General features: G+C 57.7%; 2 protein-coding genes across 4 annotated transcripts; one reads left to right on the top strand and one right to left on the bottom strand.

The window, feature by feature from the left end:
* Positions 1-1,437: 1,437 nt before the first annotated feature.
* Positions 1,438-9,946, bottom strand: SNX11 (sorting nexin 11). Of its 2 annotated transcripts, none has more exons than XM_075522742.1 (7): positions 9,823-9,946; positions 5,747-5,795; positions 5,334-5,420; positions 4,861-4,961; positions 4,504-4,602; positions 4,085-4,297; positions 1,438-2,611 (listed from the first exon to the last, which is right to left on the bottom strand). In XM_075522742.1, the coding sequence occupies exons 2-7, from the start codon at positions 5,765-5,767 to the stop codon at positions 2,470-2,472; spliced, it is 663 nt and encodes a 220-aa protein (XP_075378857.1). In that variant the 5' UTR covers positions 5,768-5,795; positions 9,823-9,946; the 3' UTR covers positions 1,438-2,469. The 2 variants fall into 2 exon arrangements, with proteins under 2 accessions (XP_075378857.1, XP_075378859.1); XM_075522744.1 differs by lacking the exon at positions 9,823-9,946 and adding an exon at positions 6,063-6,630.
* Positions 9,947-10,218: 272 nt separating this feature from the next.
* Positions 10,219-21,415, top strand: CBX1 (chromobox 1). 2 transcript variants are annotated; one of them, XM_075522746.1, is made up of 5 exons: positions 10,219-10,379; positions 18,641-18,813; positions 19,356-19,533; positions 20,260-20,354; positions 21,031-21,415. In XM_075522746.1, exons 2-5 carry the CDS (start codon positions 18,674-18,676, stop codon positions 21,173-21,175), a joined length of 558 nt encoding a protein of 185 aa, XP_075378861.1. In that variant the 5' UTR covers positions 10,219-10,379; positions 18,641-18,673; the 3' UTR covers positions 21,176-21,415. The 2 variants fall into 2 exon arrangements, with proteins under 2 accessions (XP_075378861.1, XP_075378860.1); XM_075522745.1 differs by having other exon boundaries at positions 18,638-18,813; positions 21,031-21,414.
* Positions 21,416-25,367: the final 3,952 nt, after the last annotated feature.

Genomic DNA, 25,367 nt, shown 5'->3' with positions numbered 1-25,367 from the left:
GCCTGGCCCGCTTCCAAGCAGCGAGGCTGTTTTTCTGGCAGGCAGCGAAGAGGAGAGAGACGTGCCAGGCTGCGAGGGCACGGGGAGGGGGCCGAGCTGTCCTCGCCTGCTCCGGGTGGGGAAGGTTACCTTGAGCGGCTCTGCCTGCCCACCGTGTCCCTGACCCCACACAGGTGACGGCTCCGTGCCCAGAGCTGGCTCACCGGCTGCCGTAACCCCCCCCGGGTATGGCACCGGCCTGCAGCCATCCGGCCACCGAGGGGCTGAGCCAGCCCCATGGGTGGCACAGGTAACTGTCACACACCCCCCCCCCCCCCCCAGGGCCATCGCCCCCAGCCTCTTCTGTAGCACAGCAGCCCTGCACCTCCGGGCACAGCCCCCCAGGCGGGACCCCCAGCCCCAGGGACTCTCTGCAGCCCCGGGCGCACAGATGCTCCGCTCCCCAGGAGCAGGAGCAGGGCTGCTTCCCCACCCACGGCCGGGTCTGCCTCTGAGTCACTGTTTTCCCGACAGCTTTGCAAAGCTGATCAACACCACTAAAAATAATTTCTGCCTGGCTCTGAAACGCAGCCAGCAGCGGGGCTGCAGCCCTGAGGAGGAAGGATGGGCACCGCAGGGCCCCGCGAGGAGGCAGGAGAGGGGACGCAGCCCTCGCTCCAGCGGCCCCACGGGTGAGCCCCACGGGCTGCTCCTTCCCAATCTGCTTTCAGAGGGAAGCCCCGGGGCCAGCTGGCTCCTGGCAAGGCGTCAAGCGACGGATGCAGCAGTGCCAGGCCAAGCTCACGGTGTAAACCGTGCTGGGAGACGGCAGGGAGCAGGATACGGCCCCGGCCGAGGGCACGTTGCCTGCGTGAGGCTGCGCCCAGGCGAAGGCCACGTGTGGGCGAGGGCACGCGTGGGTGCAGGAGCGGGTCCATGGGCACAGCTGGCCTCACAGCTGCGCCATTTGGAACCGCACGCTCATGAATATGGATGAATATGCATGAGGGGGGGCAACCAATGGCAGCGGCGCTCCGGCGCACCAGCAGCTGCCAGCCTTCGCAATGAACTTCTCCTGACATTTCGGCTGTGCCTCGATGGGTTTTCTAACCCTCCCTCCCCCTCCTCGATGTGTCCTGGCCCCCGTGTGGGGCCGAGACCACCACCCCCACCACCACCCCAGCCAGGCCCCGGCACTGCAAAACTCGCTTCGGGGCCAAGGTGGAACCCCTCAGCCCTGCCTGTCCCCTGCCACCACCCGTGCTGGCCTCGGGGACCTCTCTGCTGCCCAGGGCAGGGTCAGCCCCAACGGTTGCAGCAGCTCCAGCCCCACGGTGAGAGGTGCAGTAACCCCCTCTTTTCCCCAAAGCCATCTATCTGCAATTAGCTCGGCCTCAGCTCAGCTCCCTCCGCCCACGCGGCGAGGACAGACATTGCCAGCAACCAGTAAGTCTCTTCTACTTCATTTTTATTTCAAGGCAGAGCACGTCAGCTCTGCCTTCACCAGTGCTGAGGGTGGGAGGAAAAGGTGCAGGAGAGCACAGGGAGAGGCATCAAGAGTAGCCAGAGCCCAAGCGCTGCCGGACACCGACTCCGAGGCAGCTACATGCTCCTTCTTTCCAAGCAAACTAGATCCTGGCTGTGAGGGCCCCCCCCCATTCCCCCCTACGCATGGCAATTGGTGTGCGAGGAAGGAGCCCATCTGAAAGGGGCATCCCCTCAAAAGGGTTGGGGAGACAAACTGCCCCCCCTCTACCACCCCACCGACTCGTTCCCCTGCCCCACGCTCCCAGGGCGGGGTGGAGGGGGGGGAAGCTCATCTCTGTTCATCCCAGCTGCAGGCAACCTGCGGGGCGAGCTGTGCCAGGAGGCCCCAGGTGTGGATATGGTATCTGCACCCCACTTGTAGGCTCCCGGCTCCACGCAGCTGAGACCACCCTCCCCAGGAGCTGCGCAGTGCGGCTATTACCGGGGAAACGCAGCCTCCCCTGCCTGCCGCACGGAGGGGAACACGGGGGACTAAACTGAAGAGGCCCGCTGGGCAGGGGCCAGCCGCTGCTCCCAGCCTGCAGCTCCACCAAGGAAAGCCTTCCTCCGTCATGCTGGACGCGAGCCAGCGTATCCCACCCTGGCCCGGGCCAGGGACACGCCAAGAACAGAGAGCCTCGCTGCCACTGCCACCTAACTAAGCCCTGCTACTGCTCCAGTCAGAGAGCAAAGGCCGTGGGAACAACAAACACAGGTTTCACTAACCACTAGGTCTCTTCTCCAAAGAGAAGAGCGATACAAACACACTGCCTGGGACACCAAGGACAGTCAAGAGTCAGCAGGGAGAGAGCATGTGAGCCCTGGACACCGCAGAGCCCAGGACAAGGCCGTGTTCCCAGTACAGCCCCAGTCCCGCCATCCTGGACATCCCTCTGGCTCAGCAGCAGTCCCTCTTCCAGCGAGGGCTGCAGGTCCCAGGGCAGGCGAGGTGGCTAGAGCCATTTACTGCGTCTCACGACGTCCGCCCAAGGGCTCAGCTGGCTCATCCGGACTGTCCGAGTGGGCGTCGTCCATGCCGAAGTCACTCCAGTGCGGGAAGGTCTCTAGGCAGCTCGGACCCTGCGGGCTTCCCAGACCGGCACTGCTGGCAAGAGAGAACAGGTCAGAGCAGAGAAGGGATCCGGGGAAGACGCAGGACCCGAGGTGCCTGCGTGTCCCCAAGTCAACTGCTGCCTCCTTGGCGCAACCCCTTCTGCACAGCCAAGGCTGCTTCCCCTCTGCGCAGCCCCACCGCAGCCCTCAGCTTCCAGCCAGCTCGGCCACAGAAGAAGCAGCCGCTCACACTTGCACTCAAGCCCGGAGCAGGAAAGGGGGGGAGAATGCCACCGGCGAGAGGCAGACGGTGCCGGCAGCCGAGAGGGACGCGTGAAGCCACACTGCCTGGGTACCTACTCATTAGCCTGGGCTGCTGCGCTCCCTCAAACCCCTTCCCTAAACCAGAAGGGCTCTATTTAAAAACGGGTCTCTCGCTGGAGTCCAGACACCTCTTTCCTCCTGCTATTTGAAAACCAAGATGAAGAAACACGGGCACTGGCTGGTGCAGAAGGCCAGACACGGCCTCCTGCTTATCAGGTAAATACCTCATTTGAGGGGCAGGGGGACGCAGAGCATCTCTGCCAGGCACAGCGGGCTGCCAGCGAGCACAGCCAGGGACCCCGCGCCTGCCACAGGCCTCAAGCACGCAGATGATGTCCGTGCTTGTTCAGCTTCTTGCAGGGAGCTGCAGCAGTGGCGGAGTGAGGATGCCTTCCTCTCCCACCAGGTCAAGCTGCCTCCCCAGGTGCAGAAAACCCTCGGCTGGCTGCAGGAGGGGCAGCCACCCCACGGGGAGATGCCCGATTAATTCCCCAGCATGCAGCAAGCACTCTGAAGCTCTGATGGGCACGAGGAATTGCAGAACCCACTCACGCTGTGAGAACGAAGGCAAGGCACACAGAAAGCCTGAGCTCTGAAAGCCTCCAAAGGCTCCTCACTCCCCAGAGATTAAGGGAGGAAAGCAGCCAAAGACCTCTGTAAATCTCAGCTTAAGTTCTTCTGGGTGACTCGAGCTGTTTTCGGCTAAGCCTTGGCCACGGCCAGGGCAGGTCACCCTCCCAGGCAGCCTGGAGGGCAGTACAGGAGACTGCTGGTGACAGCCCAAAGCGTCCAGCTCCGCCTGACCCCCAGGAATCCTGCCCATTCAGTGTGCGGGTGCGAGGAACACGTGCTCAACTTCATTCCCTCAAACAACAGTAGCAAAGATGGGACGGGGAAATTCAAAAACATTCAGGGGTCTCTAGAAAGCCTGGCAGCTCCTCTTATTTCACAGCAGAGGCTGTTTGCTACTGGTGAAAGTCCCTTCCACAGGCACCAACCATTTCAAATCAGGCTGTAGCCAGACCCACAGCTGCAAGCACTGACAAGGGGAGGTGCAGACAGCAAGTCACCAGCTGCCTCAGAGCACTGCCAGTAGCCAGGCCTGCTCCAGCCAGCACAGAGCAGCTCCGGGCACAGCAAGGGAGCTGGGGGCTGCCCCGCTGGCGGCACCCCCAGGCCCGTCCTTCCCTGCCTGCGTTACCTGCCGTGCAGGTCCCCTCCCGGCAGCAGCACAGGGCGGCTCTCTTCCTCCTGCACCCAGCCGCAGTTGGACATGGCGTAGTGCAGGATAGCTTCTGTCACCGTCTGCGAGCCCTGGCCTTGCACGCACGCTTCTATCTCGGGTATCGAGAGCTGGCTCTGCAGGAAAAGGTGCAGCCGGCTGTCGGAGAGGAGGACGACGTTTTGCACAACCCTGTGCACAGAGAGAGGAGGGTGAGTGAGGCAGGCAGCCAGGAGCACAGAGCACGCTGAGCCCTGCCCCACCAACAGCCCACGTGCCCCACACCACCAGGGTGACCATCGACAGCTCTGCTGCCTCCGCGCAGCCAGCATCTTCTAAACAAGACCGGAGCAGCGCGTCCTCTCCCTCCATCCAGCCCTCACAAATGCTCTACTCACTTCTCCAGGAACTGCTGCAGCCCTTGTCGACGCTTCTCGATGAATTCATCCGTGCTGCCCACGAAGAAGGTGGATTTCCCGGGCAGCTCTGGGACAGGCCTGCAGGCACAGAGCAGAGGCAACAGCTCAAGGGTCAGATCACCCCAGTGCCAGAGCAAGGGGACACAGGGGCACCGTTGACAGCAGCAGCCAGGACCCTGCTTTGTGCAGAGCTGGATCCCAGGAGCTCAGGTATCCTGTGTTTGTGTCTGGGGTTTCTATCCACATCTGTTCTGAGTTCACGTGGGTCTCCCAGGGCAATGGGAAACAGTGTCTGGCTGCAGGAGGGGGAAAGGAGGGAGAACAAGGCATGCTTACACCAAGCCAGCATTCTTCTGGAGCTGCCTCCTCAGCCACACGAATTCACGGTACCGGCGCCGCACACATGAGGTCTTGGCAGTAAAGGCCTTGCTGTTGGTCTGCAAAAAAAAAACCACCATGGAAATAATCCACCGATTGAGGGGCAGCAAGGCAGAGGAGGGCAGGATCTCGCCTGCACAGACCCCTGAGCTCAGTGACTAAGGGATCTCCTCGAAGCACTGGGCTTTGGGGAGCGTTGAGGGAGCTGAAAGTGCCTAGAAAACCTGAGCAGGCTCCAGGGGAGAAGTTGGGTCTCAGACCCACACAGAGATAGCGCAGAAGGAGGGATGGGCTGCTGAGCGTTCCCCCTTCATGGCTCCTTCCATCCCCGCTCAGCACAGCCAGGCACGGCCGGACAACTCCGCTCGTGAGCCTCACGTACGGCACGACCGAGCTCTGCAGCTCACCCCTCTCCCTCAGCCGCAACTCACATGGAGGAAGATTTTATAATCCACATAGGAGTTCCAGGAACCTTCGTTCTGCACCCGGGGGTCCTGAACACGCACGGTGGTCAGCTCCTACGACACAAACGCTGCTGAGCGCGGGGAGGCAGTGCTTACCATCCCACGCCAGCGTCACCCCCTTCGCAGGGCTCAGAGGGGCTCCCGGGGACAAGTACCCGCGGCCACACCGACTTGTCCGGCCATCCTGCCCCAGGGGCAGCTCAGACACCTCCAGCCTTTCCCATCCCTGTCACCAGCTGCCCCTCAGCTCTGCCCCGTGGACCTTGCCCAGCGTTCAGCACCTCTCACCCCTCAACACAGCGCTCAGCCAAGACCACCCGCTCCAGCGCTGCCAAACCCCAGCCAGGAACAGACAAAACCCACATCAGAAAGGGTCTTACTTCCTCTCGGTTCTCCAACATCCTAGAGCCAGAGCCCAGCGGGAAACATCTGTACAGAGAAAAAAGGATTTAGTAAGACAAGATCAACACATCAGGGTCTCCCATGTACTCCGCATCCCCCCAGGCACCTCACACCTCTGTCCCACCCAGCAGGCACCTCTCCAGCCCCCGTGTCCGCACTCAGCTGCCCTCCCTGATCCTCTCCCCCTCAGTCACCACAAAATAAAGAGGATGCATTCAAATCCAGCAGCCCACAGGGAACAGAGCATCCAGCATTAATGTGCTCCTGAGGCAACGTGGCCTGTTGGGCTCTCAGTGGGGTGTGCTGGAGAGTGCACCATGACCAGAGCCGGAGCCTGCAGCACCTCTTTCCTCCACGGCTCGTCTTCAGGTCAGCCCTGCCCACAGAAAGGCACTGGGATCCTGCAACCTTCAAAAAAATCCCCAGATCACAGACAGAAGTGAGCAGGGCTCCCAGCTCAGATGGGCTGTAACCACCCGAGGATGGGATGGGGCAGCCAGCTGCTCCTGCTGAGCTGCCGGCCCTCCTCTCCCACAGCATGTCCCTGCTCCCGGGCAGATAACAGGGTCTGTGGGAGAGCCGGACACAGCTCCGGGAGAGCTTTTCCCCCCAGTGTGACTCCCATTAGCCAGGAACAGCCTCCTCGTTGCACAGCACCAAGACCCCAGGTCCTCAGTTTGCTCCTGCAGAGCCAGAACTGGCAATGCAGGAGGGAAACAGGGTGGAAGAGTCCGGCCCACTCCCTGCACAGGCAGGTTTGCGCTGATATGCCAGGGGAGCCGGTTCGGTTTGGGAGGAGAAAACCCTGCTTTTATCACAGTTTCCTTCTCCTACAGGCCTCCCTCTCCCCTTGCTGCCTGCCCAGCACGAGCTCAGGTGGGCCATCCGAGCAGGGGAAGCAGCCAGCCCACACCAGGACCCTCGTGCCCCTCGCCAGAGGAAACCTGCTTTTCTCCTGCGTAGATCAGACTCGTTCCCCAGCTGCCACCTCAGTAAGTCTCCCGTTAGCACCAGACGCAGATACGCCGTTTCTCTCCGGCTCTTTCACAAGTCACCTGAATAAGCAGCAAACTCGGTACCAGATTTCTCCACCCGTCTTAGGTGTCGCGTCTGCATTGCAACCGCTCTCACTTGCACCCCCCCTTTCCCCTTCTCCCAGCGGGAGCCGGGGGGCCGACAAAGGCTGGTGAAGCCTTTGGGGAGCCGCAGAGGTGCCTGGTGTCCCCCGTGCTGCCCAGCTTTCCTGGCTCAGCTGCGCCGTGAGCTGCTCGCACGCTCCCATCACAGCAGCCGCTTCCTCTGCTACATCCCTCCGGCGCTCCCAGCTCCTGCTGGACCGTGTCAGCTAATTTGCTGCACCATTACGTGCTCCGGCAGTAATTCCTGTTCTGCAACAACACCATGAGCACAGTGCCAGGGCTTGGAGGAGGCGGGGGGGGAGGACAACAGAGAAATAACTCCCCCACACCCCGTAAATACAGAGTCCAGCCGGTGAAACCCCTCCGAGACAGAGTTCCCCCCCTCGCAGAGGCACTGCGCAGACACAGACCAGGAGTACTCGTCAGGGGGAGCTGGAAGACCAAGCGTGTCCCATGTCCTGGTTTCACCTCCTCTGTGGGACTGTTTGCAAGAGGTTTTGGAGTCCCTGGGATGAGCCGGCAGCTCAGGACTTCGCCTGTCACAGCCCAGGCTCCAGAGGGACACGGCTGCCTGATTGCGGAGGTGAAGCAACCCTTCACCTGTTCCCCATTCCTGGAGTCTTGCCTTTTAGGCCATGAGAGCTGCCAAGCGCCAGGCAGCGCTGGAAACCCAGCCTTTATTTATACGCTCAGATGTGAAGCAAAGCTCTTCTGAAGACTGAGCTAATTTTAGCTGGGACAAGGGGAGGGGTTGAGCCACAAAACACGCTTTGAAAATCTGGCTCCACCGGTTTGCAGGTACTTTCTGCAAGACTTCAGCCATCCGATTCCACCCGGAGAGCACAGAAAGCGTTAATAACAGCGGAGCAGAGTTTCGGGATAGACAGCAAGAGACCCAGGCCCGCTCCGAGATGTCTCTGAGTAATTGAACTCTTGCTGGAGTTGGGTCAGGCTGCTGCTGTTTCCAATTTGAGCTGTAAGGGGGAGGGCAAGGGGAACCTACCAAAAAAAAACCCCAAACCCCTACGCTTCAGCGCACGTGATTCTTTCCCTGAGGAAGGAGGGGAGCGAAGGAGCCAAATGTGACATGAGTCACTTTGCTCAGCGTGGTAATGGGGGAGCTCCGATCCTCCCCCGTGCTGGGGGCTCCCAGCCAGAACCAGTTCAGCAGCAGAACTTGACCATTATGTTCCCCAGCCTCCCCAGGGGACGCTGCCGCCGTCCCGTTGCTTTTAAAGCTCCTTGCTCTGCATAACAGCCCTGCCTAGATTAAAAATGCAGGAGGGAGAAGAGAGAGACTCAGAAATTGCCTAATGGAACAGCGGAGGGTTGCCAGGAAGAGGAATTTAATTTCCCAGCTACTGAAAGGGTGCTCCAAGGAACAGAGAGACCCGGGGGGTGGAAGATGGCTCTCTGCAGTCAGCGAGGAGGTGGACAGGCTGGGGACAAAACTGAGATCAGAGAGTCCGAGCGCTCACATCTTTTACCTATACTTTCATCCAGAGTTGTACCAAGAAACGCATAATCTTATTTACGCTTTATTTGGAGTTAATTGATCTTAACTTGATAAATCAACTTAAACCCAACGGAGAAGGCAGCTCTGAGTTAGCTTTAAACAGTTACACCAAATCCTCTTTCAGGGCTTTTGCTTAAAGCCTCAGTTTAAGGGGCCCTGGGATACGCGGTTTGGGTTTGGTTTAATCTTCCTCCAATTTGCATTTCAGTGTTTGCAGGGCTCACGCTTTCAATGTCTTCTAGCTAGAAGGACGCGAGAGGTGGAAGCCACACAGAAATGCCCCACATCCGTGCTCCAGGGAATGCCCCACATCCACGACTTTCACCTGCCCAGGATAGGGCAGTCTGGGTGTTTAACGAGCCCCAGACACAGTCCAAGCCCGGGTGGATCGCCTCCCCCAGCCCTGTACTCACACTGCTGGCAGAGAAAGTGTTAGCTTTTATCTCTTGCTTGCTATCTTTTATCTTCCTTGCTGGCTCAGACACATCCTTAGCAGCAGCCTCTACCCCTCCGTAACAGCAAGACCTGCATCGAAGACTCTTTCCTAACCAGCACACACCAGTGATAGTTTAATCCAGCTCGGAGCTGCCTCCCCCAGCTCCGTTCCCGACCCAGCTCCGGGCTGGCCGAGGCTTCTCGTCCGTCCGCGCAGGCAGAGCACTGCTCCAGCGACTTCCAGCCAGACAAGAGCCTCTGAGTTTTGAGGAAAGCCTCACAGAAGAGTTCCACGGCAGGGAAAGAGGGAACAAGTCCCGTTGGTTTCTGCTTTTGCTTGTCACGCTCGGACAGAGCTGCCCACCGGCGATACCGGAGAGGATTTTCTGAGGTTGTTTTCTGGGGAGGGAAGGGCTCCCCATCCAGACAGATGCCCCCAAATCGGGACCCCCTCGGTCCACCCCTGCCCACTGGAAGGGGATGTCCCCAGCCAGCCCAACGCCACGGCACATTCAACACAAGAACCGGGCGCTTGACCGCACTAACGTCAACTCCCTCCGGCGGCAGCGGCCCCGCCAAGCCGCCCCCGAGCTCAGCAGCACCGGGCTGGGGCTGGGCCCCGGCGCCGCTCTGCCCGCTCCACGGCTCCGGCCCGGCCCCGCAGCGCAGCCGGCCCCGCTCTCGGGGCTCGATGCCGCTGTAAGGCGGCTGGTCCGGTCACCGCGGCCTCGGCCCAGCCCCGCCGGGAGAGGCCGCGGCAGGGGGGCGAGACCGAGACCCAGCCCCGCCGCCCCGGGCCCTGCCCCACCACCGCCGCCGCCACCGCCCCAGGATCTCCCGGCCGGGGCTCGGCGCTGCCTGCCGCGGATCCCCAGCCCCGCCGCCGGCCGGGCCTCGCACCGAGCGGGCCCGGGCCCGGGCCCAGACCTGCCCCCACCGGGCCCCTCCCTCAGGGCCCCCTCACCTCCTCCCGTAGGCCGTGGCCCCTTTAAGCGGCGCAGCGGCGCGGCGGCCTTATAGCGAGGGCGGCGCTTCCCCTTCCGGCGCGGGGCGGGCTGGGAGTTGTAGTCCGCCCCTCAGGTAGCGGGGCGCGGCCCGGGCCCTTCGGCTGCGGGCGGCCTCCCCGAGCGGCCCGGCCCGCGCCACGCCGCAGTGAGCTCCCCACCGGGGCGGTGCGCCTAGACCTAACCGGAAAGGCCGCGCCGGGGTGGGCGAGCGGCAGCAGCGGAGCGGGGGCCTACGGCTACCCGGTGTACCGTGGCGGCGACTGGACTACGGGTCCCAGTGTGCCCCGCGGTGACGGACTACGACTCCCAAGGTGCCCCGCGGCGGGCGGGCGGGCGCGGGTCGCGGCGCAGGCGCAGTACGCGCGGCGGGTACTGGGGCTGGCCGGGCTCTTTTGTTCGAGGGAGGCGGACGGAGAGCGGCCAGGCCCGCGGCGCCACCCGACCCGCCCCGCCCGCCCGGCCCCGCGCCCCGCAGGCCCCTTCCCCTCGGCAACCGTTGGCGGGGCTGTGCAAGGTGAGCGGGGGCCGCGGGCGGGCCGGGGGGGGGGTGTGGGGCGGGGGGGGTGCGGAGGGGTGAGGGGGGCTGAGGGGGAGGGGCGGGGGGCGTCGGGGGTGTGTGTGGGGGAGCGATGCTGGGGAGGAACTGGGTGTTACAGGGTGGGGTGGGGGGGTCGGGGGGGGCTGCTGCGGGAGATGGTGTTTAGGGCGGTGAGACGGCGGTTGTGGGGGGGGTGGGATGCTGGGGGGGTCGGGGGGGATGTAGGGAGGTAAGGGGTTAGTGGGGGGGTGCTGGGGGAGGGGGTTAGCGGGGAGAGGTGTTTGGGGGTGCTAGGAGAGGGGGTGTTAGTGGAGGGGGGTGTTTGGGGCGCTGGGAGAAGCGTTAGCGGGGGGCTTGGTGGTGCTGGCAGGGCCGTGCCCCCCTCAAAGGGGCCGCGGGGGGGGGGAAGCCGGGTCTCGGAGTGAGGAGGGGCTGGGCTGGGGACAAAGCTGGGCCCGGAGGGTCCTTCGGGGAGAGGAAGAGCTGGGGGAGGCCCTGAGGGCTGGGGCGGAGGGTGGGGGAGGCCTTTGGAGAGAGGAGAAGGATGTGTCTTGGGGTGCTGGGGGAGGCTGGGCGCTGGGAGGGGGCCGGTGCGTGAGGGGAGAACAAGGGGCTGCTGCGGGGGGTCTGGGGAAACGGGGGGGGTCTGGGCTGGGGGGGGGGGTTACGGGGTGAAAGCGTCTTTTGGGAGAGGAGAGGCTGGAGCGGGGTCCCTGCTCTGGGGGGGGGAGGCGGCATTTGGGTGGGATGGTGCTTTAAGAACCGCTGGTGGAGCCCCTGGGGTGAGGAGAAGGGGAGGGAGGTGTTCCCTGGGGGGAGAGCTTCAGGGAAAGGGGGTGGCTGGGGGAGGAGGGGGATTCAGGCCGCTCTGGGAGCGGGGAGGGGACGAGTGTCAACTTTTGGCGGGGAGAATGAGCGGGAAGCTGCTCAACAGGCTGCGGGAGGGCAGGGAGCGGGATGGCAGCCGATCCCGGGGGGCCAGGGGGAGGAGAGCTGCTGGGGATCGAACTGGGGGGACGTGGGGCCTTGGGGCTGGGGGAGAGCTCCCCTGCGGAGAGCTTGGCGTGGGGCTGGCAGGAGGTGGAAAAAGGGGTTGTGGCTGGCCGGCTGGAAGCAGGGATGTGCTGGGGAAGGAGAAGGGGGGAGATGCAGCAGGAGCTGTGTTTGGGTCGAGTCCCTGCTCACCCGCAGCGTGGTGGGTGTCGGGGCAGGTCCCCAGCAGGGCTGCCTTTCTCCGGCTCCTTTGCTTTGGAGGAGGTTTGGGAGCTGGGGGAGCTGAGCTACGCTTGGGATGGGAGTTGTAAAGCATTTGGTGGAAGAGCAGGACTTCTGGCAAGGGAAGGTGTCGGAGCTGAAATGGGATTTATATCTCCAGACAAGGAAGCAGCAAAGCTTTGCCGAGGAAGCGGCAGATGTGGAGCTGCCCTGGGAGTGCAGGGGCTGGCCGAGAGGGTGGCAGCGGGGTTTGGCTCAGGGTTGTGCTGTGAAGCTGACCCACTCCCATGCAGCACGGAGGAGGAGGTGGCAGGGGCTGGAAATGGCCTGAGTTTGGGTGAGGAGCGTCGGGGCGGGGGGGCTGAGCATGAGGATCCCAGAGATGGGGCAGTGCTCTTGGCGTGGGGGTTGATCAGTTTGGAAGCAGCAAGCACGTATGTTGCCCCTATAAAACTGAGAGATCAAAGTATAAAAGGGCTTTCTGGCTGAATAATTACAGGCTCTATCTGTGAAAGATTTTATTAACTTAAAAAAAAAATAATAATCCCTTGTGCATTTGAGAGAGGAAGGTGTTTGCGATGGGTGTGTTTGGAGTCAACAGTCCCCGTTGGGTTTGCGACCCGGGCACGGTTTCCTATTAATGCTTGAGACCCCAGTAGTGAAAATGATGAGAAACAGATGTGGCTGCTCTAACCCCGCTGCCCAACGCCAGTGAAATGCAAAAATAACCAGGTGAAGGGCCTGTGAGCACCGGCAGGCAGCTCTTGGGCGTGGGGCTGCTGGGGGAAATGCCCCCGGATGCGGTCGCTCTGTCCCTAGGGATGAAGGCTGGCAGGGGAAGGTGCTGTAGGGGCTGGGGTTGCTGATGAAGAGGGAGGTGGTGCAGTGTCGGGGGCACTGGAAAGCTGGGAATCCTGCAGCACTTGGGGCAATGTTTTCTCGCCTTTATACAAAAGGGGAAAGAAGAATGCAAATCCCTGCTCTGATTCCATGAGTGCTTATCTGATCTAGAGGAGTTCAAAAGTTGTGTCTGCCGTCACATTATAAGATTCCTGTCTGCATGACGGGATTTCTTACCTCAGGTTCTCTTTTTTTCAGCAGGGAGATAATGTTCCTACTGTTGCGTGTGTGTTTCTCTTAAATCCAGAGGTGCATTCTCTCATGGATTGTGAATTTAACTGGAAATGATGTGGCTGAGCTTGAAGGTTGTGGCTTTTCTTTAGTTTGGTCTCCGCTCAAAGGCTTGAGCTTTCACTCAAACTTTCCAGAAATGTTTTCTGCTGTTTTCAGGTTCTGGAGAGTGGAAGACTTAACATGCTTGTTCCCACTTCAAAAGAAAGATGCCTGCTGCCTTTCCCTGGCGCGCGTGGAATAAACTTGGCGTGCTCATAAGTCTTTAAAGAGATGAGTGATCCCAGCCAAGTTTGAGAAAGGCAGGAGGAGGAAATGTTTTAAGTTTAAAACTCATTAAAGCTGAGCTGAACTGTTAATCCTTTAAGATGCAGCTAATGGAACTAGTCTGTACTCAAATTAAACCTCTGGGTCTCCACATTTTTCTTCTTAGGCTGGTCTTCCTTTCCTTTGTTAAACTCTTCTACTGCAAAGCTTAGCACCAGGCATCACGGAAAGGTATTAGGTAGAGCTTCACAATCTTCCAAAGAGAGCGTCCCAGCCAGCAGGACTGAGTGTACTTGCGTTTGTCTGATAGTGGTTTCACTACCTGGATGCAGATCTCCAGGAGATCTCCTGCCACCAGCATCTGCTTCGCTCGGATTTACTGCAATGATGTGCTGTCAGCTCTAGCTGTCTTCTGTCTGCTCCTGCTGCCCCAATAACGCAGGCTTTTGTACACACCTTTGTGCTGGGCCTCTTTCTTCATGGCCTTTTACCAGAGTTTGAATTCTTTTCGAGTGGCTTAGGTGTGTCCTGGATCCTTTTCCTCTTAGCTGCAGACCAAGAAGTTATTCTTTAGGTCTCTCTCTGTTCTGCTTTCCTCTTCAGAAAGGATTTCAGCTTTGCCTGGAGTATTAGGTAAGAAGCAGCAAATGAAAACGGAAAGATTTGGCATAGGCCCATCCTGAATTTTGTCTCAATCATATTTTTCAGTATAAGCCAACTTTTTTCACACCTTAAGTGTAGAAAACTGAAGCTGTATTTTAGGAAACGTGAACTACTAATGTGATCTCACTTGGGCAGGAGTCACTTAGCCCCAAATTCTATAGACATGAGCAGTCTCCTCAGAAATGTAATAGGAATTGTTTGCCTTCCCCCAAAATGCCTAGGCAAAATGAAATGGCTTCGTTCTGTCCCTCTGTGCGCGTGAAATGTGTTTATTTGAAAGCTCTGGAGATGGGGAGCAGAGCACGGGGTAAGTCTTCTCTGCGATGCCTTTCCAAGGAGATGAGGATGGTTCAACCTCTCCCCCTTCCTCCAGAGACCAGAAACCAGCCAGTGCTTTGAGTGGCTGTGGGTTGTTTTTAATAACTAAAATTGGAGGCTTTGGATGTTCCCAGTCGCAGAAGGCTGAAATCTTTGTCGAGCACTCTGTTCCACAGAGGCATTCCTGACGAGGAGGAAGAGGGTGCGGGGAGCAGCTCGGATGCTTCGCAGATAAAGCCACTCGCTGAGTTTGTACCCCCCAGGGGGGCTGAAGTCCCTTTCTCACACTCGAGCTGCGTTTTTGACTGCAGTGCAGCGAGAGGCCTGTGCAGCAGCTTGTCTCTGTGCTGCTGGCTCCAACACTAAAAGCTGTACCGTGTCTAGCAGCAGATGCTGTGAACTGCGGCTTGGCCTCATCCGCCCCGAGCACCTTTCTGGCTTGCAGGCTCTTGAGGCAAAACCAGACGTTGTCCCTGCCGCAGGGATGAATGCCGAGGGGATGGCTTGTCAGCCGGCAGCTGGGTGCCAGCCCCGTGCCTGCATGGGAGCAGACATCTTGAGAACCCACAGAGGCAGAGCAGGTCTGTGCAAGGGGGTGACACTGGTGCTCTGGTGTAAATGCCTGTAGCAGAAACAGGGAAATGTCTGCTGAAAGGCCCTGAGTGACTGGGGACTTGGGAGAGGTTGCTGCCTGCCGTACGCTTTAGATATGGTTGCTGTAGCCCTTTGCACTGGTATATTTGTCCCTCCCCTTGGCAAGCTCTTTCTCAAAGTGCTCCTGGCCTTGGATTTGCATCTTCTCTGCCCAGCGCTTACCACAATAACATGATGGATCTGCAATCTTGCATTGCTCTGTTGCCTCTCTCTTTTTTTCCCTTTCCACACCTACCTGTCCTACACACCACCTCTAGTTTTAGCAACTCCCCTCTGAGCTCGTCTTGGCCAGACTCTACCGTTAGACTCTTTGATCCAGTTGCCTTCCTAAGAAGCTGCTCAAGTGGCCCGGTGATCCACCTGAGCATCCTTAGGTGCCTTAAAAACAAGTCCATCTCCGAGCAATAACCACAGTGCTTTCGAATAAAATCCTTTCAGCTGCAGCTGAACAGAAGTCCCTGCTGAGAGAGGGGAAGCCCGAGATCTCGCCCCTCCAGGCATCTCGGAGTTTATTTGCTGGTTGTAGTCAGAGCTGCGACAGCACCTTCTTGGGAATCTCCTCCGCCGTGGCGTGCTTGGCTCTGGCCCCCTTCTCCGGCAGCCATGCGGTGCCAGAGGAGGAGGATGGAGGGGAGGAAGGCTGTCCTGCGCGGGAGGAAGGAACTGCTTGAAGAATTCCAGAGTGAAACACGATCTCTCGGCTTCCTGCTGCAGCGCTGGCTCCTGCTCGGGGATTAGATGCTGGCGGTGGGTCGGAGGCTTTACATTGTTGTATTGCACACCAGCTGAGGCGGTGCCAGGCAGCCTGGCCTCCTCCTCTGCGAGTCCGCAGGCGACCGGGAGCCTTGCTGCTTCGGGTTTGCCTCTGTCTGGCGTCTGATTAAAGATGCTGTCAGTGTATTTCAAACCCAGGAGTTGAGGAGGGAAAAGCCTCTCTGATGCATGTTCTTGTACGGCTCTGTTTTAGTGGGCTGTTTCCAGGTGGGTGGTTTCCCTCCCCCCCCCCCCCCCCCCCCCCCCCCACTGAATAGGGCAATAAAACTTCATCCTTGGGGGGCTGGCTGTCCTCTGGCATTGAATAAAGGATCCATGGGGGAAGCACTGCCTGTCTGTGGGAATATCCCTACCACCACCTCAGCTGCTGGTCTGTACAGGGCAGGGAACTTCTCACTTCATTTAACACTTAGAGGGGGTTTAGTTTTCACCTTTGGTGGACACTGGAGCTCCGCAAGCACAGCACAGCGTGCGCAGTAGCAGAACAAGCTCTTCCCTTGTCCCTGTCTGCTCTGCAGCCTCTTCGGGTGCTGACCCCTCTTCTGAGACCACCAGTTAAAAGAAGGGCAGGGGAGATGTCTAGTGCTAAACACAAGTGGAAGGAGGAAGAGGCTTGTGATGTGGAGCCTGGGCTCTGGGACCCCCCCCAGCTTGCTCAGTGACCACCAAACACCCCAAAATGGTAGCAGCCACTTTGGCCTGGCTTTTATTGCCAGTCCTTTGCCTGGTTCATGAGCAGCCCTAACTCTGGGTGCCGCGGCGGGGGGGGAAGGCGTTCGTTCCTCCTTCTACCCCGACATTGCCATCAATGAGGAGGCTGTGGTCGCCTTGTGGCTGGTGCGTGCCGGGATGGGGTGTAACGGGAAGATGTCTGTCTGCCAGCAAGCATGGCCGGAGGCCGAGAGCCCTGCGGAGCGAGAGCCTGGGCACTGGCACAGCTCGTATGCCAAGGTCAGGTTGAAAGCAGCAGTGCAATAGCGGGGTCCAAAGTATAAACACGTTGGTCCAGCGCCTGCCAAGCAGGGAAGTGCTGCTTTCTCCCTCTGCACTCTTCCGCGCTCCTCGGCTGCCCTCAAGCCCTGTCTGTGAGATAGCAGCAGAGACGGGGTGGTCTGGAGCATGCCAGCTCGGCTCTGCTCCCTCCCGTCCTCTCTGCTGTGGGTTCTGCTGGTCTGAACTGGTGGTACGTCTTTTGAGCTTTGTGGGGCTTGTTTTTAAGCCTTCTCCTTTGAACGATACTCTAATGGCAGCTGCTCAGCTCAGCAGCATCTTGTGCACAAGGGAGCTCATCCAGATGTGTACTCTGAGAGCTGAGACTGTTGCTGAACTCTGACATCTCCTTCAGCCGGCGTAAATCTGCAGGATTTTTGTTTTGCCGTATAAACCAGCCCCAGTTTGCATAGATTTTGCCAGCTGAAATTTATTCTACGTGATTCAAGATAACCTGAATGCCAAGTTTCTGGGCAGGTAATGTTTGACCTGCTTGCCAGTCATTTTGCTTGGCAGAAAATACATATTTTACTGGAAAAAAAAAAAAAAAAGAAGTCGTGTTCCTTAGTGCTTAGGCTGTGAAAGCTCCCCGGGCAGCTGTTCAGCAGGGTGGGGTTTTGGGAGGCTGAGGTACAGAGTTGGTTTCAGGGGGTCTGGGTCCTGTTGCCAGCTTTGCCAGTGGCTCTCCGTGACGGCGTAGCTGCTTATCAGAGATAACAGATGGGGAGACTTGGAACCTCCTGACCCTTTGGTCAGTCTAAATCAGTGCAACTTGTTCAGCGCGCTCGGCTGGCTGCGCAGACTTCTTTGGAGCAGAGGCTGATGATGAGGTCACGGTACCAGAGGCCTCTATATTTTTCTTGAACCTAAGGAAAAAACCCTTCCCGCGTCCCCTTCCCGCACAAGCAGATGCTCCGTTGGCATCTCCCCTCGCGGGGCTGTGCAGTGGCTCAGGATCTTGTCTGTCGGGCTGGGACCTGTCAGTGTAACTGGTACTAGCCAAGAAGTGGCTGGAGAGCATTTGCAAGGACCGGGGGTGTTTTTAGCAGAACCACTTGCCGCAGGGCCACGGACGAGGTGGACGGCCATCCCCGGCAGCAGCGGAGAGAGACTCTGACCCTGGATCTGCCCGGCTGCGGTGCTCTTACTGGTCTGAGCTGGGTTTCAGCAGGGAAGCGGGGCCTCTCTGTGGTTTTTGGCTCTCTGAGGTGTTTCGTTTCAGCCTGGGGGAAGCGCCCGGCGTGTTGGCAGGGCTGCTCCTCCTCTGCAGTCCCCCCGCGCGAGTGGAAAGCGGAGAGCTGTGCCGAGGGCTGCCCCATCGCTTGTTACTGCGGCGGTAGCCTCGGGCTGCGTGCTGCGGCGATTACGGCAGGTAGCCTTGGGCTGTGTCGGGCCAGAGAGTTCTCCTAGCTTTGCATCACTTCTGCCACTTCCCAGCAAGCACTGGATATATATGCAGGGATTTTTGACTGTCTAAACAGCTCTGGAAGATAAGGAAAAAAAAAAAAATCTGGGTTGGTGAATTAGATAAATATCCTGGAGTGCACATCCATGAACCAGCAAAGAAATGAACATGGGGAGCTCAGTATCAGGGACTGTGACTTGTATTTAACTTGGATTAACTATTTATTAACTTTTAGTTAATATCAGCAGTGCGTGCTCTCCCTCCTGCTGCTGTACAGCTCTGGAAATGCTTTCTGCAGCTCAAGGCAGGGTCAAACTAAGCTGAAGGGCAGGTCAGCGAGGTGAGGAAAGGGGAGAGAACAGGTTGAGGGGGGAAAAGGGACTCGGCAGAGGAAGGACAAGGTGGGGAGCAGCTGATGTAGGATGCTGCTTCGTTCCTGGAGGTCGGTGGGCAACATATGGGAGCAGCGAGGTCGAGACATGGTGTGCTGAAAACAGGGACAAAGTATGGGTGGAATCAGGCAGAATCCTGATGGAATTGGTGAAATAAGGTGCTGGGGAGACAAAAAGGCCAAAGCTGTGTGTCAGAAAGGCATCGTGTAAATGCAGCAGCTCCTGCTGGAGATTCCTGTTTGCTTTTTCAGCTGGCAGAACCATCCTTGCCCATCACTTTGTGTGTTACCTACTTTGTATGTGCCTGTTTTCTCCAAAGCAGCGTTCCTGCCCTGAGCTTTGCCTCTGTGTATCCACTATGTTTGCTGCCTGGCAAAGGCAAACTCGACCTTGACACAAACGTGTGGTTCTCTCTCCTCTTTTAGCAGCGTCGCCCGTAAGCTGAAAAACTGGCCAGCACAATGGGAAAAAAACAGAACAAGAAGAAAGTGGAAGAGGTCTTAGAGGAAGAGGAGGAGGAGTATGTGGTGGAGAAGGTCCTGGATCGGCGAGTGGTAAAGGGCAAAGTGGAATACCTGCTGAAGTGGAAAGGCTTCTCGGAGTAAGTGCCTCCCTGCCTGCTGCTGTGGGGTGGGTGCTGGGCTACTCCGATGCGAGCATCTTTGGCCTTTGGCTTCCGAAGCCTCTCCAGGCAGGTGGCTCAGTCTCCCTGCGCCTCTCCTTGTCTGTAAAATGGAGCTAACAGGCCAAGGGCAGCCGTAATGATAAAAACAGCGGTGCTAAATGCCTCGAGCTCTAATCAGGGCGATGAGAGCACAGCCTAGGTGAGAAAGTCCCGTTTCTGTCTTGCAAACAGGCTGTGCAGTGCCCTGGTGGGGCTTCCCACCCTTTAACCTAGCTTGAAACAAGCAGCCGGATAAAATGAATTGCATTTCTCTCCTGAGAAGAGAAATAACTGCCCTGCCCTCTGGCATCCCTGCCTGGATCAGGGCAGGGTCCTGTTTCATGGGGTGAGGACACCCGCATCCAGACCGCTGCTTCTCTCAGCATCTCTGCATGACCTGGTGTCCAGGACTTTTCTTGGCAAGGAAAGCTGCAGCAAGCTGCCCATATGTAAAACTCAGCTATTGTCTTTGTTTGCAGTGAAGATAACACATGGGAGCCAGAGGAGAACCTCGACTGCCCAGACCTCATTGCAGAGTTCCTTCAGTCCCAGAAAACTGCACATGAGAGCGAGAAGTCTGAGGGAAGCAAACGCAAAGCAGAGTCTGACACAGAGGATAAAGGGGAAGAGAGCAAACCAAAGAAGAAGAAGGAGGAGGTGAGGCAGGGTGGGGTTTCTGTGCTCACCTCCCTACCCCTGTGTTTGGCACGGTGTCTAGCAGCTAGAGCAGCCACGCTCCGAAACCTCAGTCAAACTGTTCTCCTGCACGGAGGGGAAAATGTTGCACTTCAACGAGACACAGCTGAAGTGCTTTTGAAGCGCTGTAGCTTTCAGAAGGAGGCATGAGCTGTTGTCTAAGCCAGGCCTCTTTGTCAATCCAGAACCAGTTCTAGCACTAAATTGAAAGGCCAGTTCTTGAACCAAAAGGGTGTGGAGCCCCAGCTTCTCCTGAAGAACCACACAAGGGGTGAAACAGGAGGCAGGGCTTGCCTGTTGCCCTTTCAGGAGGGGGAATGAGGTGGAGCAGAGAGCCTCCCGCTCAGGGTGCTCACAGCTGCCAATAAAAAGGCTCCGCAGTCTGGTTTTCATCCCAGGAGCTGCTGAATGTTGGCCAGCACAAGAGTTTGACCATCAGGGCCTTGGAAATCGGGTCCTCTGCTTGCAGCATGAGTGGGGCACTGCGCCGTGCTGTCCCGGGTCACCTCAGTGCAGTGGGCTTTCATCAGAGTGGTCTTCTCAGTTCCCCGCTGGCCTCAGTCGTTACAGTCTGAGCATCTCATACGCAGAGCCTTTCTGAACAGCCACCGGTGCGTCCCGGTGACCAGAAACAGGGCTGTGGCTGTCACCCTGTGATGCTACAAGTGGAAACTTGTCTCTTTTCAGTCGGAGAAACCGCGAGGCTTTGCCCGGGGATTTGAGCCAGAGCGAATCATTGGTGCCACGGATTCCAGCGGGGAGCTCATGTTCCTGATGAAGTGGTGAGTGTGTCTTTGTGTCTGTCACTTCTTCACTTATTCTGTGCCAGAGAGGGAAGGACCTGCGCCTGGGGAGTCCCTGCTACCTGGCATGAAATCTCTCGCGATGGCGCTGCTGCCTGAGGTGACCCTCTGCGCTGAGGCTAACGTGGATGTGAAACGAGCAGGTAGGGCCCTTGGGATTGTGTGGCTCTTAAGATGTCCCCCCGCAGCAGGCGCGAGCTTGGGGAGAGAGAGGGGCATGGTATCATGGCACGGGCTGCAGTTTCGGAAGGCTGCACCCAGAGGAGAGCCGTGACGATGACCGCGTCCCCTTCGGCTGTAGTGACACAGGGCTTGTCGCTGGCGCAGGTGGGAGCCAAACCAGTCAGGCATAGGCGTGGGAGCCGTTCGCTTCTGCACCATCTCAGAAGTACCGAGTGGCTGGGGACAGGGCCGCAGCTTTGATTCGGCTTCTCTCCCCATCCCCCAAAACCCAGAGCTGAACTCATGCCTGTATTTTTCCTGGGCTCACGTGCTGCTTCTCCCTGCTCCAGAGCCACTTGGAAAGGGGTCGCTTGGATCTCCCGAGCAGCTCGGGGTCTCTGTTTACCTGCCGCTTCTTGATTTTTCTCCGGTCTCCGCTTCTTCCACCTCCCCTCTGCAGCCCCCTAACTTGCACTTCTGCTCTGGCCTGTAGGAAGAACTCTGACGAGGCCGACCTGGTCCCTGCCAAGGAAGCCAACATCAAGTGCCCCCAGGTGGTCATCTCGTTCTATGAGGAGAGGTTGACATGGCATTCCTACCCCTCAGAGGACGATGACAAGAAAGAGGACAAGAACTAACCCCTGGCACCCGCTCTGGCCAGCCTTTGTATAAAGATCTGAACTGTGGGTTTGAGCAAGAGGGAGAGAACGCAGCTCTGCTCGGTTGGGAGCGTAGAGGTGGCTGGAGAAGATGCCCTTTGAAGAGACCAGTATGGTTTCTGTGCCCTGCAGCTGCTCAACTGCTTTATGCAGCTTCATGCTGTGTACAGATTCAAACCAGCCCGGCTCGATTTGGGGGGGAGGGAAGGGCAGGGGGATACCGGGGGTGTTGCGGGGGGAATTGGGGTGTTTGTTTCAAGGCTGTCTATTTTGCAGCTTGGGGGAGAGGAAGCAAAGCCCCTTCCATGAAGGACTATCACTGGTGATGGGTGGGCTGGGGAAAGGGAGTGCAGATGGATACTGCTTATTCTTCAAAGACCATCTCAGCAACCCACAGCCTTCTTCCCAATAGTGTTAACTCTGCATTTTTACGGCGTAGCATGTGTGTAGTTCTTTTTTTTTTTTTTTTTTTTTTTCTTTTGCTATTTACTGGTGTATTGGTTTGGGGGGCTGGGGGGGAGGGATGTGGGGAAATTGGTCTCTTGTTTAATTGGGGAGGGAGGGAGATGAGGTCTGGTGACAATGTTCCAGATCATTTCCAGATCTTTTTTAGAACCTGCATTCAGAAAAGAAAAAAAAAAAGGGCGGGGGGGGGAAGAGCCCAGTATTGATGACAGAACTAGGGAGACAGGGACACTGACATGAGACTGAAACTGTGAATGTCCAAATCTCTGGAGCCAAGATCCTCAAAACCCTGCGAGCAATTTTTAGGGGGGGGGTGGGGGGGGGTGGGGGGTGTGAGGGGAGACTTGTGAAAATGCAAACTTGTGATTCGTATTGTCCTGAAGCAGAACTGCCAGTTACTGACACATGCATTGTATGTGGGAGGGTGGGGTGCGGGGCGGGAATGGATTTTAACCCTTTAAAAGCCTTTCTACCCTTCTTTCCGTTACAAGGTGCTATTTCTCAAAATTGGGGGGGAGAGAGACTTCTGACTACTTGTTCCTTTTCTCACCTTAATTTGACTGTCCAGCCAGCGGTGTTGGGAGCTCTGGTTGTGGGAGAGAGAGGAAATCAACAGCAGCACAAGAAAAAAAATCAATTCCATATTCTCCCATAACAAGTGATTGTTTGTAGGAGGCCAGGCATTGGTGCTGGAGCTGGATGTGTTACCCTGAATCTTCTGAGGTTTTTTTTTTTTTTAATCAGATTTATTACAAATACTGAACTATTTAATGTCTGGAGTCATGAGCCCCACCAGACTCCTGGCACCTCCTTGTAGGGTGGTATGTATCTAGATTTGCATTGTACAAACCTTTTTTTAAAAGCATGTGTTTAGCTTTCTGTGAAAACGTTGTTTAAATGTAAAGTACGTGTTTGGATTTTAACTTCATACCAAGCTCTCTCAGTTTTTTGTCTCAATAAAATTTTAGATTTATAATCCTGATTTTTTTCTTCTCTACCTTGCTCCTTCCTCCAGCTCTTTGTGCATGAGATGAGTGACAAGGTATAGAGCAGGTCACGGAGGGAAGTTAGCCTGCGGTTGCGGTTCTCTCTGAGCAAGGTTAGCTCTGATGCAGCCCAGGTTAGCCCGTGGCTCCGATCTGGGTGTCAACAGCAGCAGGAGCTTTGGAGCAGCTGACAGCAGGTTCTGATTTATGTTGACTTCCATCTGGAGAAGAGAAGTGTCGTAGAGGTTAGTGTCTAGAGGCCTGAGTCAAGTCTCGCCCCTGGAGACAAGAGGACTAGCTATGATTCGGGACCTCGTTTGATGTAGCAAGATGCTGCTTGAGCCGGGACCGTGCGCCGCGTGTGTTTCTAGCCAGCATCCGGCACCAGAGGTGGGGTAAGTGACTTTTACTTCAATTTTCTTCTGAACGTTGAGCAGACTTTGTCACTTTGCATTTACGGATGGGTTTTTAGAGCTCTGGCTATGGTTTTGGTGACTGTTTGGCTGAAGATGGAGATGGCCTCATTTTATTCTTGGTATGGACGTGCTGAAGGCCACAAGCTCTTGTGCATGGAGAAGAGCAGACCCGTCCTCCTCTGAGACCCCCTGACACTCCATGCAGTAGTACGGACAGCAGAGCGGGCTGAAGCGTTCCTGGGAGGAGGATTGTGGTCCTGGCTCAGAGGTTTCCAGTGTTTGCGGGGTGCAGGATGGAGCAGGGAGGTTTTGGGTGGTGGTCGGGGCTGAACAGGGGCTCCGCCAGCCCCTCACCGGCACTCAGGGCTGCAAAACTACGCAGCCAGTTGAAATCCAGGTTATTCGCAACAGCGCAGCCTGTACCCAGCGGGACGGTGAAATGTCTGCCCTGCCCCAGCAGCCAGCAGAAGCAGCAATTAAACCTGTATTAATCACTAGAGATGGAAGGGGTAACGTCCACTTAATTGAACGTGAAGAAGGCTGCAGTTCCCTGGGGAGGCTCTGGGGCGATCGATCGCAGCAGGTAGCTGGAAGATGCACGTTGCTCCATCCCGGGGGTGGGTCTGCAGCCGCACCGAGTACGTGGGGCTCCCACGTGAGCTGCAGGCAGGGCGGGCGGGCACCGGATCTCTGGGTACCGGTTGTCTCTGGCTGTGGCACTGCGTAAGCGGGATGGGTCACCTCTTGAGAAACTGAGGCACAGGAAAATAGTCTCACGACCTTTGTAATGTGCTCAGAGATCTGTGGGCGATGGTGAGGTGGTCTTCCCCGGGCTCACTGCTGCCCTGGGCTGCCAAAAGCGGGGCAGGGAAGGGCAGAGGCAGCTCCTCCGTCCCCCCGGCACCGTGGCGGAGGCTGGCAGAAACCTGGGCCGCGTGCGTGCCGGCGCAGGGCTGCCCGACTGCCGCGCTGAGGGCTCGGGCAGCAGCCGGGCTCTGGTTAAAAGGGCCGCTGAGCCGTGGCTCTCGCCGAGATCAGAGGCACGAGGCCCCGCTGGTGGCTAGTTGCTTCCTGCTTCGGAAAATGAAAGGTCTGCGCTTCACCTGATTATGGGCTGGCAGGCAGCCTGCGCCTCTGATAGCGCGTGGCGTGACATGCGAGTGACAGCAATCGAGGTAAGGAGCTGGTTAAGCTCCCGTCTCGCCTGCCCCTCCTCGCTACCCGCAAAAGGCCGGTGCCCAGCTGCCCCGCATGGGATGTGACGGGCACGGGCAGGGAGCCAGAGGGGAATGGATTTTATCAGGCTTGTTCTCAGCTTGAGCTTGCTGCTCTGAAGCCGTACTGGAGGCTGGGGAACAGCGCTTTGCTCACCTGTAGCCTCCCGACAGGGAGATGGGGCTTTGCCGGTATGTTTGTGCATGAGCAAGGACACGCGTGAGCATAGGAATGGAGACGTAAAGTAAAAGGTCCCGTTCTGCAGGGGAGAGGCAGCAAAGGGAGACGAGAAACTGGGTAGAGCGATGCGTCTTCTCGTCCTGTGTCCGTGCGCTTGCTGAGCCCCCTTCCCTTCTCCGGTCAGTGACCGCACCGGGAGGCTGTGACCTTCTCACAGCATCACCGGGGCGGGGAGGAAATGCGTGCGGGTTTTTTTTGCAAGCCGGTATTACATTCTAAAACAGCCCCTGAAGGAATATCTGAAATAAATACCCTAGAGCCCAAGAAGAGAGACGGGAAGCACCTCAGAGTGTGTCTTTTAATGCTTTGCGTTCCCCTTGGCTGAGCTGTTGCCATGCGTAGAGCTGGCCTGGGCTCAATTCCGGCAGCAGGAGTAGATGAACTCTTCCAGTCCCATAAGGAGAGGTTGGAAAACTGTCGGGGAGCAGAGCGGGGCTGGCCGCACACTTTCTGCTTGCTCTTCTGGTTGGGTCTGGCCAAGGGAGGTGTCGGAGGCTGCTGGACACAAGGCTTTGGTGCCCGCAAAGCGGCATCTCACCCAGGCATCTCTCCTGGCTTTTATTGATAGGCTCTGTTTAGTTCATACTCGACGTAGGGGTGCAGGAGCTGCTACGTAATAATGACAGCAGATGAGAAAAGACAGCACCTACAAGCAGCAATGCCAATAAAGTGGTGGGCATCAAAGCCTTAAAGGCATCTAAAACTGAAAAATACAGAGATGAGAGGGTGCTGAGCCACAAGGCAGGCATCTCAAAATACTTCTTTTAAGTGCAGCGGTTCGGCACCAGCCCAGTCTCTTGCTGGTGCATCAACGCTTCCCAGGAGCAGGTTTTCCATCCCCAGTTTGTT

The sequence above is a fragment of the Mycteria americana genome, chromosome 22, assembly GCF_035582795.1.
Source record: "Mycteria americana isolate JAX WOST 10 ecotype Jacksonville Zoo and Gardens chromosome 22, USCA_MyAme_1.0, whole genome shotgun sequence".
NCBI classification, from domain to species: Eukaryota; Metazoa; Chordata; class Aves; order Ciconiiformes; family Ciconiidae; genus Mycteria; species Mycteria americana.
The sequence above is the reverse complement of the archived record's forward strand: the minus strand, read 5'-3'. Positions and strand labels throughout refer to the sequence as shown.

What these genes read in the sequence shown, in the direction of transcription:
- CBX1 (XM_075522746.1), top strand. Translation starts at nt 18,674, where the DNA reads ATGGGAAAAAAACAGAACAAGAAGAAAGTGGAAGAGGTCTTAGAGGAA. An exon ending in AAGTGGAAAGGCTTCTCGGA is followed by an intron (nt 18,814 to 19,355) that starts GTAAGTGCCTCC and finishes CTTTGTTTGCAG; the next exon opens with TGAAGATAACACATGGGAGC. An exon ending in CAAAGAAGAAGAAGGAGGAG is followed by an intron (nt 19,534 to 20,259) that starts GTGAGGCAGGGT and finishes GTCTCTTTTCAG; the next exon opens with TCGGAGAAACCGCGAGGCTT.
- SNX11 (XM_075522742.1), bottom strand. Translation starts at nt 5,767, where the DNA reads ATGTTGGAGAACCGAGAGGAA. An exon ending in TGTTGGAGAACCGAGAGGAA is followed by an intron (nt 5,421 to 5,746) that starts GTAAGACCCTTT and finishes TTTGTGTCGTAG; the next exon opens with GAGCTGACCACCGTGCGTGT. An exon ending in GGAGGGGACCTGCACGGCAG is followed by an intron (nt 2,612 to 4,084) that starts GTAACGCAGGCA and finishes CTCTCTTGCCAG; the next exon opens with CAGTGCCGGTCTGGGAAGCC.